The sequence below is a fragment of the Vigna umbellata genome, chromosome 3 (assembly GCF_029865625.1).
Source record: "Vigna umbellata cultivar VRB3 chromosome 3, Vumbellata_1.0, whole genome shotgun sequence".
Taxonomy (NCBI): domain Eukaryota; kingdom Viridiplantae; phylum Streptophyta; class Magnoliopsida; order Fabales; family Fabaceae; genus Vigna; species Vigna umbellata.
In genome coordinates this window covers 30,880,413-30,898,584 of record NC_142167.1, presented here as the reverse complement: position 1 = coordinate 30,898,584, position 18,172 = coordinate 30,880,413, and the positions used below count along the sequence as shown (strand labels likewise).

The following is an 18,172-nucleotide window of genomic DNA, read 5'->3' as shown; positions in this document are numbered from 1 at the left end:
TGAAAGACATCATTATCTATTATGATTTATAAAAGATATTCATTTGCATGGTGTAACTATCTTATAATTTTGTTTTGCTTTAAATATTTAAAATTATATATAATAAAAATGAAGTATTCATATACTAAAAAGAAAGAACTGAATATATTATATCTTTGGGTAATTATTTATTTTTTATATATCATTTATATTATTACTATTATTTATCTATTTTAAAACATATTGAAGCAATAATTAACTTATTTTCACTCGTATAAATAATAAGAATAGAGGATTGTTGAAAATACCTTTTAAAATAAATAAATTTTGTAAATCTCGGAAAGATTTCATAAAACATTCACAAAGACAAAACATGCATTATATATTGTACAATATGTTGTTAAAGCTGACGAAAACACAAAATAGATGGACTTTTTGGAATTTAGTGTAAGACTTATTTTAAGTGTGATGTGATCAAGTTCTCCAAGATCCAATTGAAATCTCTCAAATTTTCTAATATCTCAAAACTACCAAGAAAAAAACTTTTTTAAAAAGTAAATATATTTAGAATATTACAAAAATAAATATAAGAATAAGATGATAGTGTGTTGTGTCTTTTTCAAAGAAAGAATTGACACCTATTTATGAGTAGTATGGGTTAAAAACCAAAACCTGCAGCTGAAAATCTAAAAAAAAAAACCCAACACTTGCGGAAGAGGAACCACAACTTACGACTCAAGCTTAACAAATATTTGTCGTAATAAGCCTGCAATGCATCATCCGAAAATGAAGGAGAGGCTTGCGGTTTTAAGAACGAGTGTTGTAGTAAAGTATATAATTTTGTAATGCGTTTATAAACATTGTTTTTATAACCATCCCCCATATATTACAAAAGATAAAATATAGAAATACTGAAAAAAAAAATTTAGGTCTCATATAAGATGTAATGCATCAAAAGTATAGGAAGTTATATGAACCAATCTTAGATTGAAAAACTTAACACACAATACAATTGGTATAAAAATCTATATGAACCAAAGACATTATACATGTGTTAGCGGTTTATCAATCATAGTACATCCACAATTCTTGCTATTATCGTTGTATTGTACTTAATAGGCCATGTGCATATTCGATATTCATGAGTATTTTAGAGATCATACCAAGATCTCATACAAACGACCCTACTCAACACATATATGGGTGATTTTATCAAGTGTATGCTACAAATCATACATCACCCATAAGGGATATGGAAATCAATAAAAATTTTGTATAAATGAAAAATCTTACACCATATGAAATTTTAATTACAAAATTTAATCACTCAATAGTCTTTAGCACTTTCACACACACCATAGGAATGAACATAATAGATTTAAAATCATTTTAGTGTTATCAAAACTAACAAGTGACTTGGTTTTAGCCATATGAACCTTATTCTTGGGATCTCTAATCGCAAAGGTTGGATTAACATCACTTGTTTGTTTGCAAGTGACTAAAGTCTCATTCCCCCTTGTTGTTTCTAAAATCATATTTTTTCCTAGAGTTTTGTTAGAAGATCTACTAGATTTTGTTATGACTTCACTTAATCAATGAAAATAGTTTCACTCTTTAGCTACAGTTGCTTAACCAATTTATATCTCAATTGTATATGTCTATCATTTCTATTGTAATTCTTGTTTTTAGCTATAGGTATTGTCGATTGACAATCACAATGTGTTAATATAGATTGGGTTGGTTTCATTCCTAATGGAATGTTTGTAAGAAGTTTTTCAACTACTTAACCTCATTACCAACCATTACGAGAACAAAAAACTCAGATTCCATTCTTGATCTTGAAATAATTGTTTTCCTATTCGATCTCCATGTAATCACACCACACCTAACTGTGAATACATAAGCTCTAGTTGATTTTGTCTCATCTAAATAAAAGATTTAGTTAACATCACTATACCTCTCTAGTACAACGGGAGATCCATTATATTTAATGGCATAATCCATTAAACCGCTTAAGCATCTCATAAGTCTTACAAGTTCATCTCAATGTTCCTGATTAGAACATTGAGTGTACCTACTTTGTCTACCGACTTCATAAGCAATATTAGGTCTGGAAAAGTTCATCAAATGTAGTAAGTCTCCAATTATGTAGGCATACTAAGGTTGAAAAATAAATTCTCTTCTATTTTTCTAACTAGTACAAAAACAGCGTACAACGTCGAATATTTTGGGACTTTCATGTCGAATTCGAGAACGACGTCATATTGGGAGACGTTAAATTGACGTCGAATTTAAAAAATTCGACGTTAAATTTAACGCTGAATTTCATCAATAAACTACGTTAATCAATTTCTTTTTATTTTTTTAAATTAATTGTGATCCTTTTTTACAACTCTACGAGATCTGAAAAGCAGAAAAATAATAAATTTCAGTTTTTGGTATTTTGTAAAGCATAAACTATGAACGTGTAATATAGTATCAACAACAAACAACAATGACAAACAACAAACGAAGTCCAATTAAACAACAAACAAGTTCAATCAAACAATAACAAACAAGTTCACCCAAACAATAACAACAAACAAGTTCAACAAAAAATAACAAAAAACAAGTTCAACAAATAAGTTTTTCAAAACGAAAACGAAAACGAAAACTAACCTTGGTTCATCGGAATAAAGTTTTGCCACACGTGAGAGAGAAAGCAGAATGTGGCTATGAAAGACAACAACACGAAAATAATCGATCAAAACAAACAAAAATCATACATAAAGTAGTAAATTAACATGCATTTGTATCAAATGAAAGAAATATTACATGTAATGGTCGTCAAACTTCGTTCGAGAAAAGTTTAAGCAGGGAAGAGGGTCTCGTGCGCTAAGATAAAGTGAATGAATTTTCAATCTCCCGCTCAAATTTTTATTGAATTCACTAATTTTGACGTCTAACGCTGAGGCATTCGACATTTTATATCCTTTTACGTCGAATTACAATTCTAAAGACGTTTAATAATTTCATTTATTTACAAAAATGCCACCGGTCATTTTTAACGTTGGCTATTGAGTGGTTCGACGTTGAACGCGTGACGTTATACGCTGTTTTTGCACTAGTGTCTTTAATTTAGAGTTAGCATCATAAGGGATACTCGTTGGTTTAAATCACAATATCCAAACTTCCTAAGAAGTTTCTCAATGTATTATTTTTTAGATAGTAAAATACTATCTGTTAGCAAAAATCAAAGATGAAGTTTTGATGATGAACAGATTTGCACAAGTCAAGATCCACAAAGACAAATTGAAGATCTCTGTATTTTATAAAGCTTTTATAATAATCAAAGTTGATGTAATAGTGCTCAAATATGTATTAGGGTTGATTCTTGTAATTTATATTTGATTTATTTAGTTAATCGATTATTCTTGAGAATAATCAATTAACACTAGCCGTTGGGGGTTTCAGATTTGAAAAACTAGCCGTTGGGGGTTTCAGATTTGAAAAACTAGCCGTTGTACTCATTATTAATCGATTAATATTTATGTTAATCGATTAAATGCGTTAGATGGCCCGTTTTCGAAGAATGGAAGGGTATTAGGCTGAGTCTATAAAATGGCTCACTCTTTATCTCAAAAATAACTCTTCCCTTGTGCAAAAGATCTCTGAACTCTTTGAGAACTCTGTGAGATTGTTGAAGCTAAGGAAACTCTTGTCTGCAAGTCCTGAAGTGGTACTGTGGTGACAGAGGAATAGCTTGTTCATCCTTGGTGTGTCTGAGGAAGTGTCTGGAAGAGGATCATCCTTCGTGAAGCATTCGAAGGAGGTGGTCATCCTTTGTGAAGATTCAAAGGAGGTGTAAGTTCATCTCTTGTGGTTTCAAGAGAGGTGATAATTTCTAAACTGTTACAAATTGTTTTTATGTGTGACTAATATTTGTAACTGTTTTGTGATAGTGAAAAAGGTTTATCTTGTTTGAGATAAGCGACTGGACGTAGGATCCTAGTGATCTGAACCAGGATAAAATCACCTGTGCAATTTTTCTCTTTCCCTTACTCTGTTATTTACATTCAATCATTCGCCCAGTAAGAAAAATTAAGAGAAAAATAATAAAAGGCATAATAAGAGAATATAACCAATTCACCCCCCTCTTGGTTTGTTACCACGCTAATAATTCCGCTGCAGCGATTCTAACACTATCTGCCTTCCTTATGATTTTAACACATAAAATTACATTGGCTTCACCCATGTCTTTCATTTCAAATTTAGAACCTATAAACAATTTAGTTCTGGAGACAATCTCATTACATGTACCAAATATTAGCATGTCATCCACATACAAACATATAATGACACATTCACCATTTTCATATTTAGAATACACATTTATCAATATCATTAGGTGAAAAATCATCATAAAGCAATACATTATCAAGTTTTTCATGCCATTATTTTGTTGCTTGTTTCAACTCATGCAAAGATTTTAAAAGTTTGCACACTTTATACTCTTGACCAAGTACAACACACTCTTCAGGTTGAGTCATATAAATTTTCTCCTCTAATTCACCATTTAGAAAAATATTCTTAACATTCATTTGGTGTATCATTAACTTATAGATAGATGCTAGAGCTAACAATACTTTAATAGAGAAAATCCTAGTCATAAGAGCAAAGGTCACAAAGTAATCTGTGTTGGGTTTTTTTAGCAAAATCTTTTGCTACTAATCTTACTTTATACTTCTCAATAGATCCATCAAATTGATATTTTTTCTTAAAGATCCATTTACACCCAAGTTAATCTTTTGCGGGTAAGGTCGGAGTATTATTTTTCTTAATTGTTAGATCATTATCAACTACCCAAGTTAATCACATAACTTTTAAGAACAGAAAACCTATATGTAGCACTATGTTCAACATAACCTAAGAACATACAATTACAAGTTTTAAAGTCTATTTTCCATTACTTAGGATCAAATAAGATTACCTTAGTTAGAAAACCCCACACTTTTATGTGTATATATATATATATATATATATAATATAATATTAGGTTTATAACCTCTCCAATCCTCATAAAGTTTTACTAGTTTCCTTATGAGGTATATCCTATTTTTGTAAAACCATACAATAAAAAGGACTTTTCCCCAAATGTTATCAAGTTTACTAAAATTAATAAGAATGACATTTATAATTTTCTTAAATGTTATATCACTACTACAGAAAAGGCCTTTAACGTCACCTTTTAGACGTCCGACCCTCAAATATCCAACGTAAAAAATGATAGGTGGCATTTTACGTAAATAAAACAACCATATAGACATTTGTTCTGGAGGGAACAGACGTCTAAAGCCATATATACGTCTGATGTGGGGGAACAAACTTCTATATACTCATTTTTGAAATCTAAAAAGTCACTTTTTGATTCCATTTAGACGTCCGATCCCGCCAATCCGACTTCTACAGCCATATAGACGTCCAATGTGGGGGGAATCGACTTCTATATACTCATTTTTGAAATCTAAAAAGTTACTTTTTAACTCCATTTAGATTTCCGATCCTGCCAATCTAACTTCTACAACCATATAGACGTCCGAAGTGGGGGGAACCGACTTCTCTATACTCATTTTTTAAATCTAAAATGTCATTTTTTAACTCCATTTAGACGTTCGATCCCGCCAATCCGATTTCTACAGCCATATAGACGTCCGATGTGGAGGGAACCGACTTCTATATACTCATTTTTTAAATCTTAAAAGTCACTTTTTAACTCTATTTAGACGTCCGATCTTGCCAATCCGACTTCTACAGTCATATAGATGTCTGATGTGGGGGGAACCGACTTCTATATACTCATTTTTAAAATTTAAAAAGTCACTTTTTAACTCCATATAGATGTCCGATCCCACCAATTCGACTTCTACAGCCATATAGACGTCTGATGTGGGGGAACTGACTTTTTTATGGCTGCATTAAAACACCGCGAACGCGAGGCAGCAGTTACGCGCACTTAATGTTCATCATCTTCCTCGCGTTTTCTCTCTACGGGTTACGTTTTCAGGTTCATTTTCTCACTTTTGCACCGTTTTAAATTAATTTTACTTTGATTACATCAGCCTTTGATGCATTATCTTTCATTTGAATCGATTAAAATGAGTTTTCGTTGGGTTTTGGTGCAGTTTTGCAAGTGTCCTTGGGCGATGTTCTTGGGCGATTTCTTGCGTTTTGCACTCCTCCAATTCTCTCCACTTCGTTTTTAAAACCATCCAATACAAAAAAAACGTACAATACATTCTCTTCAACTAAAATATAAAGTTGTAAACTCGAATCACCATGAGCCAAGAGCAACTTGAGAGGCCTCAAGTAGAAAAAGATCCAATCAAATACGGCAACGTTTTAAACGTCTGATCTATACTGTCAGACGTCTATATAGACGTTTGACCTGTATGGATCAAACTTCTATATAAACATCTGACCTATTGGGTCCGATGTCTCATTAACGTCACCCATATAGACGTCAGACAAAGATCAAACGTTAAAAGCCCAAAATAACATACGTCTAAAGCCCTTTATGAACTAGTGTATTTTTTCTCTCAACTACTCCATTAGAGTCAGGTAAATATGGTGGAGTTACTTTAGCGTGTGTTCAATTTGGGGAGAGGATTTGGGGGAGAGTGGGTGGATGGATTTGAGGGTAAATTTTTTGTTGTTTATTTGAGTGGATTTGGAGGTAAGTGAGAGTGGATTTGAAAGTAAAGTGTGTGAAAATTAGTGTAGGATTTGATTGATGTGACAGATAAAAAAAATTGTTTAATTGTAGAACTTAAAGATTACCAAAATACCCTTAGTAGTAAAAGTAATATAAAATTGTAATTGTTAATATTATATATAATTGTAAAAATTATTATAAAAAGAGAAAAAAATAAAAATTAATTTTTAACATGCAAAAAGTTATATTATTATTATTATTATTATTATTATTATTTATTTATTATTATTATTATTATTATTATTATTATTATTATTATTATTATTATTATTATTATTATTATTATTATTATTATTATTCTGGTAACTAAGTTGAGTTATATAAGGATAGTTTCTACCTCTAAATATTAAAAAGAGAAAAAAAAGCCTAAACCCTTTGTTCCTCTACTTCTGGTGTCATCTACAAACTTTTTCTTTTACTAAACTTCATCCTTTTTCTCCTTCCATTTTTGCAGATTTAGCTCTACCACCATCTGGGTTGTCTTCCTGTCTCTTCTTCTTCCATGTTCCTAAATCACATACTACCTGCAACACAAAGTAAATGAGTGAAAAACCATTAAAACAGAAAATCGCATACCTCGTTTTGAATGATAATAAAGGGCTAAAATAGGTTTTTCACATAAAATCACTACAAATGTCTTCCCATCAAGGAAGATGAAATAAGATCAACATCCCGCAAATCCCCTCCCTTCCTTCTTCTCAAATCCATTCAAACGAACATGAAAAGCAACTCCAATTCGTCCTCCCAAATCACCTTAAACAATACCACCCCTTAAAATCAACACAACATTATGGATAATACCTTCTCTAACACAATATTCATTAAAAGTATATATATTCACCACCTCTTGATGGAAACCCATTTAGGGCATTCCATTCAAAGAAGTATCAACTTAAGCTAAGGCTAAGAAAGGGAAGTGAAGAAGGATTGTTAAAAACTCTTTCTTAATTTTCATTCTCTAAGTCTTAGTAGAATTCTCTTTAATATGTTTATATGTGTTTTGTAGGGTCTAATAAAGCTAGGAGATCATGAAACAACCAGCCAAGGAGTTGTTTAGCCAAGAGAAGCAAAGGAGTAAAAGGCATAATTTTGCACCATATGAAGCCTGACGTGCATCCAGCACCAGCTGTGATCTTCCACGTGCATCCAGCACCTTTCATGTGCAACCAGCAGCTTCATAAACGTTTCAGCAGATTCAAGAGATCTCCACGTGGCTCTTCACGTTTATTCACCCTTGCATAGCTAGCACTTGCTTCCTTGCATCATAGCTAACGTTGAAGGCGTGAACCAGGAGCTTTGTTTCTCCTTTAAATACATTACTCCATTGGTTGTAACCCACCTTTGATTTGAATGAAGAATAGTTTTCTGTTGATGCTGTCCAGAACTTTCTTCTTATTGAAGGTCACCGAGAGAGAGCTTGAGTGTTTCCTCTAGCCTCTCTCCCTAGCTAGGCTTCCATTCCTAGCATTCCTCTGCACATTCCGTAACATATTTCAGCACCTAAACCACTTCCCTCATTCCATTTTCTCCATCACTGATTCATCTGTTTTCTTCACCGCATCACTGTTTGATTCAATCTTCCTTTGCCTCAACCTTATCTTCATAACTGAATCATCCATTCTCCTTCAATCCAGTCACCGAACACTGTTGAAGAGTGGGTTCCAGAGTTTAATCTTCCTCTGGTCATAGTCATCATATTTCATCTTCTTCCGCTGCAACAAAATGATGTTCATCCTCCTTTCCAGTTCAGATTCCAGAAGCTCCTAGAAGAAGTTCCGTTGATTCCATCTTGCACCAGAATCAGCTGGATCCTTCTTCCATCAAGTGGTATCAGAGCCTGGTTGTCCACGCACCAAGAGCTAAGCTATTTCATCCATTTTTATTCCAATTCTGTTTTCTGTTTTTGCATTCTGTCCTGTTTTTTTTGCATTCTGTCCAGTTTTTGTTCCAGCACTGTTTCCATTCTGTTTTGGTTCTATTCTTCTTAATTTGTTGTGTTTAATCATTGTTAAGTGTGCTTCCATTCTGTTATCATGTTTATCCTTTATTTTAAACGGTGAATTTTCTTTGTTTGAGTCATTTCCAACTTTAATTTTCAATTTCAGTGTTGTCTTGGTCATGTGCAAGTGAATATTGCAGTTTTAATTTCTGTCACTGCTTTGGTATTCTTTTCTGCTGGTATAATTCGTTTTGCTTGAGTTCAAGTGCTAGAAAAGCTTTAAATCAACCAAATAAGGCAATGAGAACATGTTCTAGCCTTGGTGAGAGAAGCAAAAGCACTAGAAACTAATTCTGATTTCAAATCTGCTCAAGAAATTCAAATCTGGTTTCATTTCAGTTTTGAATTCTGATGCAGAATTCTGTTTCTGGTTTTAAATCTTTAAACCTGTTTTCAGTTAATTTCATTTGATTCTGAAGCATTGTACAACTTTGTTTGATGTTGTTGGACATGGCTAAAAGTGTAGCAAACCATTACAAGCAATGAAATGCAATTTGCATAGCTTGGTTGTGCATAAACACTAGCATGTCACTGTTTCAGCTTTATTCTAGCTTTTCACCGTGCTATCATTCTTTGCTTAGTCCAGTCTGAGTTTATTCATACTAAGCACTTTAATTCTAGCTTAGTTCAGTGTAATAACATTCTCTGGAGTCATTGTGTGTGCTGTCCAGCCTTATCTCCACAAGTTGCTTAAATCTGGTGCAGTTTTGGTGGGAATTTTCTGCATAAATAGGCTATAGCAAGGGTGAATTGTTGAATCTTGCGATTTCTGTGCATTTACAATGCTTGAGCAAGTTTAAATTGTCATTTGAAAGTTGTTTGCACTGTTCATTTGGTCATTTTCCAGCCTATATGCAGATTTGCCTTTTAAACCTTCAAATTGTGCTTTAAATGGAAGTGAACCAGTGATTTTGCATTGAAGTATGTTTCTGATTGGTTTAACAGTTTGGACATGCTTAAATTCATTATACAAAGTTGTTTGAAGAAGAAATTCAGCTGTTGAATCACTTCCACACAGTTTTGGGTTTAAAACCACAAAATCAATCCAATTTTTCTGGTGTAGAGTTGAAAACTGAATCTGTTTTGATGAATGTGCTTTGAAATCCAATTTGGCTTGCAGCAATACCTGGTTCAGTGATTTAAAATAGAATTAAATGGTTAAAAGAAGAAAAGCAAAGTGTTAAAAGGGATTCTGAACCGTGCAGCCCAATCAAAACCCAAAAACACAAAATCTGGGTTTCTTTGAGGCATTTCATCGAACACCTTCTATTTTTATCAAACAGTTTCGTGCTAACTGTCTTTCAACCTGTATTTTGGGTTTTCTTGCTTTATTAATCAGTTCTAGAACCATTCATAAGTTCCTTTTGACGTTCCAACCTGTTTTTAAAGCTTTAAACTCATTGATTGGTCATTCTTGGAATTCTGATTTTGTTCATCAAAGTAAATCTATTTCAGTTTAAAATCCTGGTCATTTGGTCACTTTTAATCTGATTTGTGGTGCTGTTTAGATGCTTATTGGTGCAGATTTTGTGCTAGGGTGATTGCTCATGCTAGTGGTAGCATCTTGAGGGGTGGAAACTCATATAGCTCTTGATCCAAGTGCCTCCACAGCAAGAAAAAATAGCTTCCTAAAACACCATTCTGCAGTGAGAAAAAGAGTGAAAATTTGGCAACTCCATTAGCCAAATTTTGAGACACAAGCCAAACAACTGAGTGATGGTGAGATTGAGTGTATATCATCCAAAAGAAATTTGTCAGTGGAGTGAAAATACCCTGAAACAGTTCAGAAAGTGAGATTTGAGTGGATGCACATGAAGCCAAAATACTTGGCCGAGAGGAAAATCCTGTTTTAGCTTCTAATGCTGAAAAGTCCAATTTCTTAAGTCTGATTTGTGCTATTCAATATGTTTACACAGTTTTTGTTTTGAAAAGGCAATGCCAATGATCAAAATGATTTTTGAAACACCTTTTCGAACTGGTTTTTCCAATTGAAGGTGCAAATTTCAGTCTATCCAAACTGCTCAAAATAAATTTCATCACACTTGACCAATTGGATTTTCTGGTTTTACTGGTGCTGCTATATATATTTTGACCAGCTTGGTTCATTATTGGTGATCAATTAGAACAAACAACTTTCTCATTTCAAGTTGATTGACACTAATGAATTGAGTCTTTTGCTGCTTGAGTAAACTTGATTTTGGAAAGCTGTAGTATATTTGCTGGTTATGGTATGTAACAGTGCAGGTTTCTTTGAATTGAAAGGAGAAAGCAGAACATATTGAACCTTCAGCACTTGGAACAGTTGAACAACGTCTGCTTAAAGTGCAGTTTCATATGACCATTGAACTAGGCAATGTACAAGTCATTAAGCCTCCATTTGGGTGCCTTCCAGTAGCAGAATACAGTTGTTCAGATGCAGAATACAGTTGTCCAGAAGCCTCAATGTGATCATGTTAATCATTTTCTGCAGAAGTGGACCAAATTAACATAGTGGCAGCAACATTTTTTTTTTATTTCTTTTGTAGTTACTTTGAGTCATTTGATTTGTAATGTTCCTGTTTTTAGATCTCTTTCAACTTTCATTGTAAAAGGCCAATTAAGACCAAGTACTTGGAAGGGTCCTTGGTGCTCTATCCAATCTTGGCAATTTTCTTTGCTTGCTTTGATAGTAGACGGTGAGTGTGTCTTGTTAGCCAAAGCTACAAGCCTCACCTAGGATTTCTTTTGTTTTATTTTCATGCTCTAAGATTTTTTGTTCCATTAGAAGTATAGGTGTTTTATCTTTCATTTAGATTGTTTGAGTCCATTTTTAAATTCAATAGTGAATCTTACTTTGAAAATGGTAAAGTAAGTAACCTTAGACATTCTGGCTAGGTAAGACTTGGTATTTAAGCGGCCTTTGGCTCACCTCTCTTACCTGGGAATTGTCTCTAGGTAAAATCTTAAACCTTTTCAAACTAAGAATCCACTTTTGAAATTAAAAAGATGAATGAGGAAATCATGATCACCAAGAGAGAAATAGAAATGAGTGAGCTTAGGAACTTGTTTGCCCAATACATGAAAAATCAAAATGAAGGTGAACAAAAAGAAAGAAGGAAGGATGAAAGGTACAACCAAGCTAGGAAAGATATTCCATTCTTTGGTAGGGACATTAGTGCTTTAACATATTTAGCTTGGGAAAGAAAAATTGATAAAATACATCCTTTTCTTGCTAGAAATAGTGAAACCTTTGCTCTTAACATATATCTTTCTAGATTAGAAGAACATGCAAGTGAGTGGTGGAATCATAAGCAATATAGTGTCAAGAAAGGTAGAAAATCCTCCATTCATGATTGGTATGAACTAAGAGCTTGCATGAGAAGAAATTTTGTTCCTCCTTCAGCGAAGAGAGACCTAGAATTAATGGGACACCTCATTCAAGAGGGAAAAGCATTTATGAAAGGTCTAGATGGTTTCTCTAGAAGGGAAATTGAATTTAAAGAAAAACTTGAGAAACTCTTGGATAAGAGAAGAAAGAGAGAGACTAGAAGGAGAGAAGAGGAATTGAGAGAAAAGATAGAAGAAGAAAAGAGAAAGAGAGAAGAAGAGAAGAGAGCAAAAGATGAGAGAAGAGAAAAAGAAAAGAGAGAAAAGGAGCATTTGCTACTGATGGCAAATTCTACTCCTACAATTCAAAGGAAACCAAAAAGGGAAGGTTTCCAATCCTTTAATTCTTCTTCAATTATCTTTAAGTCTTTGCATGATAACTTCTCTTTTAAACCAATTGCCACACAAATTATCATTATACTACCCTCTTCAAAATATGGCAATTTAAATCTTGAGTTATTGTTACCCTTAAGGAAACAAGCAACTCAAGACAAAAGAAAAGTGACTTGTGAATTAGGACTTTTAAATTTCCTTAAAACTATAAAACAAAATATAGAAAGTCCTTATTCTAAAGTTACTTCCATAAAAAAATTCTTTCTTAGATTGATACTAATTGGAGATATATTTGATGCTTATTGCAGATATCTTTTTGATCCAGGAGGAAAGTGACAAACCAAAGTTGTGCTTCTTTATATCTTCCCGATTTGAGGACAAATCGTTTTTCAAGAGGGAGGGTATGATGGAAACCCATTTAGGGCATTCCATTCAAAGAAGTATCAACTTAAGCTAAGGCTAAGAAAGGGAAGTGAAGAAGGATTGTTAAAAACTCTTTCTTAATTTTCATTCTCTAAGTCTTAGTAGAATTCTCTTTAATATGTTTATATGTGTTTTGTAGGGTCTAATAAAGCTAGGAGATCATGAAACAACCAGCCAAGGAGTTGTTTAGCCAAGAGAAGCAAAGGAGTAAAAGGCATAATTTTGCACCATATGAAGCCTGACGTGCATCCAGCACCAGCTGTGATCTTCCACGTGCATCCAGCACCTTTCATGTGCAACCAGCAGCTTCATAAACGTTTCAGCAGATTCAAGAGATCTCCACGTGGCTCTTCACGTTTATTCACCCTTGCATAGCTAGCACTTGCTTCCTTGCATCATAGCTAACGTTGAAGGCGTGAACCAGGAGCTTTGTTTCTCCTTTAAATACATTACTCCATTGGTTGTAACCCACCTTTGATTTGAATGAAGAATAGTTTTCTGTTGATGCTGTCCAGAACTTTCTTCTTATTGAAGGTCACCGAGAGAGAGCTTGAGTGTTTCCTCTAGCCTCTCTCCCTAGCTAGGCTTCCATTCCTAGCATTCCTCTGCACATTCCGTAACATATTTCAGCACCTAAACCACTTCCCTCATTCCATTTTCTCCATCACTGATTCATCTGTTTTCTTCACCGCATCACTGTTTGATTCAATCTTCCTTTGCCTCAACCTTATCTTCATAACTGAATCATCCATTCTCCTTCAATCCAGTCACCGAACACTGTTGAAGAGTGGGTTCCAGAGTTTAATCTTCCTCTGGTCATAGTCATCATATTTCATCTTCTTCCGCTGCAACAAAATGATGTTCATCCTCCTTTCCAGTTCAGATTCCAGAAGCTCCTAGAAGAAGTTCCGTTGATTCCATCTTGCACCAGAATCAGCTGGATCCTTCTTCCATCACCTCTTTTTGATTTAATCCTCTTAATTTTTTTATTGAATTGATTTTCTATTCGTACTTTATAAGTTAAAAACACATCAAAGGTTTCATCCTTATGTTTAATTAAGTACACTTTGGTGTATCTAGAATAATCATCTATAAAGGCTACAAAATAATTTTTATCACCTTTAGACATGGTTTGTTTTAAATCAGATAGATCAGTATGATTAACCCTAACAATTCAGTTTGATGTTCTATAGGATAACAACTTTTCTTCGTTATTTTACACATATATTATATTTATCACTTTGTTTATCATGCATATTGATTAATTCTAATTGTTGTAATTTCATAATATATGAAAAGTTCACATGTTCTAATCTAGCATGCCACATATCCTATAAGTCAATAATATAAATAGAAGAACATGATTCATTAATAATTTCTGAAATATTAAGTACAAAGAAACATTGATTACAATATTCCTTCCCCATAAAATATTATTTTTTTATCATTACAATCTTGTTAGATTCAAATAACACTTTGAGCTCAACTTTTCCCAATAGTACTACATATATTAGATTAAACTTTTATAAAGGGCACATGTAGTACATCACTCAAGGTCAGACTTACCAGATGTGAGTTTTAAAAGAACTTTCCCTTTTTCCTGGAACATGAGTTGTCTTGGAATCACAAATATACATGTGTTCTCCTCCATCCCCACATTAGGGTGCCTGATAGCACTAGAGTTTACCATACATTTGCTCACACTAGTCATCATATTTATTTCGAAAATGATTGCAATAATATTTATATATTCTCCTTCGACTATATTTTCTTCAAGAGGATTATCGATCCTACATTTAATTTCTTTAAAAGTGGAGTTATATGTAATGGGATGAAAAATTTTAAAATTAACTTTACTCTTATGATCAAGTTTTTCCTCATACCTTTTTGAAGCTTTAGCAGATAATGTCCTAGTCCTTGAGGCAAGTTTATGAAAAGATTGACTGTGTTTGAAAACACATTTTGACTTCTTTGATGTAAAGTTGGTGTTGGTATTCATATCGTGAGCCATTAAATTCTTAAAATTGTTGTAAAAGTTGACAAAAACACAAACTAGATAAGCATCCTGAGATGTGTAAATTCACTGTTCTTAAAGACCTATCCACGGTGTATAACCTAAGTCCTATAATATAACCAAAACTTTTTTGATTTTCTAAGAATCTTATACCTAACAAGAAAAAGTCTTTTAAAATAATAAATATACCCAAAATATTATAAAAGTAATATAAAAGAGAAAAGAAAATTAGAGAATGAGAAAGATGAGAAAATAAGAGGTAATGTCTTATGTCTTTTCTGAGCAACAATTGCCATCTCATTATAAGTGAGGATGGGTTAGAAACATCTCAGCCTTCAATTGAAAATTTGCAAAGAACCAACACTAACGAAAGGGAAACGACAACTTACGACTCAAGCTTAACAAAATATTGATTGAAACGAACTTGCACTACATTCAAGAATGTAGCATAGGCTTGCAGTTTTAAGAACAAGAAGGATGCAATAACTTATATATTTTTGCATACATTTATGAACATTGTTTTTATAACACAATCCAAAACATAAGATAAAGAAATAGAAAGGGAAGGGTAGGGAAGAGGTCCATGGATGAAGAAGACGAAGATGACTAGGGGCTTTTGTGAAAGTGAAGGAAGGGGTTTTGGAGGAGGTAGAAGAAGAAGGGAATGCCGAGGGAGGAAGGGGTTTCGCTCAAGGTGGAAGAAGATGGGATGGAAGGTGAGGTGGAGGTGGGGAATGGCTGCCAATGAATGTGAAAGAAAGTATAAAGGTGGAAGAAAGTACGAAGATGCAGTGGTGGAGGACGAAGGAGATGAAAGAAAGAATATGAAAATATTTTTTTTTCACTTTTCTTATGGATGTGGAGGAACAAATACCCCAAGGTGTTTCACCCTACACCTTCAAGGGTTTCATCATACATCTCCAAATTCCAGATATGCCCTCTAATTAATAAGGTTTGGTGAAAACTAAATGAAATGGTTAACCAACTTATTTAATGAGCTCACCCCGTTTTATAGTTCCTTGTCTTGCACCTCCTGTACCTCTTTTATTTTGTTCTTTCTTGTGTGTTGTCCTTGTGTATGTCTTCCATTCTCGCTGAATTCAAAGAGTTTTAAAAGACATTTGAGAGAGATTTTTTGTTGGAGAAGTGTGGTAGAGGTGTTGTTGTGTTTGTGATTTTTTTGAAGTTTCTTGAGTCAAACTGGTGCATAAGTTTATTTGGAAGCTCCAGGTCGTAATCGTATTTTGTAATTCGACACATACCCCTCGGATATTGAAATACGATCGGATATCAAAATTCAAAAATATGTTCACTGGATGTTGAAATCTGAATCCTTCTCTATTGGATTTCAGAATCTGATAGAGGAGAAATCGAATTTCGACATCTGATGTATAGGTTTTTCAGATTTTGATATCTGATATGTGTTTAACCTATGTTTAGTGTCGTTATCATTTTTTCTTTCTGTGCTTTGCTTCAATTTTAATTGTTGAGATTGTTGATAGGAAGAACACTGGTTTAGCTGAACCTACAATCTCAAAGCTTCTGATAATGCTGGGAGAATACTCTTATAGTGTTCTGATATTCATGTTATGCTCTGATATATTCTGTTTGCAAATGTTTGCAATGTTTGCTCTGATACATGCTCTGATACATTTGCTAATCATTTGCACTAATACATTTTGACATGATATGATTTGATTTGTACAACATGAATCATGGTTGTGCATCATAAAAGAAGGGGGAGATTGTTGAGAATGTTGATAGGAAGAGCACTGGTTTAGCTGAACCTACAATCTCAAAGCTTCTGGTTTTTTATGATGACAACATAATTGATAACACATGTGTTGTTATATGTGTTACATGTTCTATTGCTTCATGCTATATGTTTTAATCAATGTGTAAATCTGTTTAAAAGCATTGAGTACATGATTGTGTTGATACATTGCATTTCACTGTGCTATATAATTGATTTTATTGGTGAATGCATGTCTGATGTTTTATAAAAGGAAAACCACAAGCACTTATGTTGAACTTTTAATTGTATGGCAAAACAACAATTTTAAGTCGACTTCATTATGGGTGAGTCGAGTAAAACTCTTGGCTTTGCACAAACTATTTTCAAAGTGTGCTGTGAGATTTTCAAAGAGGAAGTTTTTCAAAACTTTTTCTAACTGTGTTACATAATCGATTATATGCAACTTGCATTCGATTAAGTCTGTTACAGTCTTGAAATTCTGTTAATGCTTGTGTTAAATGTTACAATGACTATATTTTTAAATATGTTGACCAAACATTTATTGTGATTCGACTGCATTAATTGTACATTCAATTAACTGCATTGATTACTGCTAATTACTTTGATTGAATTGTTACATTCAACTGCATTAGTAGCTTAGTCGATTAAAATGCGTCAGAATTGTGTTTGTCTATAAATTGACGCGAACTTGATTTTTGTAAGAACTTTTGTGATTCTAACAGTTTGTGATATATTTTGCAAAAAGTGTATTCTTACAGAGAAAGGGAAAGAGCTCCAAGAAACAAGAAGTGACATGGTGATCATCTACTTATGGATTCTTGAAGAGCAAGTTAACTGCACTTACAAAGGCTGATCAAATCTGCACATTGGGTGTTACTGAAAGATCAAAGGCTATAATCTTGTAAAGATTGGATTGAGGTTTCCCTGTTGTGATTACAGGAAGAAGAGCGTGCTGCGTTCTTGACTTTGAGGGTGGCTCAAAGGGTTAGACTGCAGGAGAGGGGATTCTTGTTGTTAGTTTGTTTTGTATATGCCTATATTTTGATTAGAGGGTTAGAGAGGTGTTTTATATTTTTGACCTTGATCATTATAGTGCATTGACTTCCTATGGTTGGAAGGACACTGAATGTAGGCTTGCTCGAACTATCCCTACACCTTTTATTCAGTCGACTGCATATTGTATTGAATCGATTATATTTCCACTACATCAACAAATCTTTTTCCTTGCGTTTCAAGAAAGATTTTAAAGGCATCCACTTTACGAAAAAGATTTAAAGAAACCTTTGTTTTACATTTCACCCATTCAGCCCCTCTTGGTGTGAGAAATTAAGCCATTCTATTTTCAACATTAATGATTTTAGCTTTCCAAAGTGATAATATATTATATTCCAATTAATTAATTATGACTATCAATATTATCATAATAACCGTATTCTTAATTATTATTATTTCTCATTTATTATTATTACTCATTTATGACCTTATTATCATACATTAAAGTTAAAATTTATGTTGTGTGGAAAATTAAAAAATTTAATAACAAATGAAACT

The 18,172-nt window shown here is 33.3% G+C and overlaps 1 protein-coding gene across 1 annotated transcript in view; it reads left to right on the top strand.

The window, feature by feature from the left end:
* Positions 1-15,467: 15,467 nt before the first annotated feature.
* Positions 15,468-18,172, top strand: part of LOC148202238 (uncharacterized) — a 37,724-nt gene continuing 35,019 nt past the window's right edge. Inside the window, exon 1 of the mRNA XM_088109565.1 lies at positions 15,468-15,581. Coding sequence (XP_087965691.1) covers positions 15,468-15,581 — 114 coding nt within the window. The remainder of the gene's footprint in view (positions 15,582-18,172) is intronic.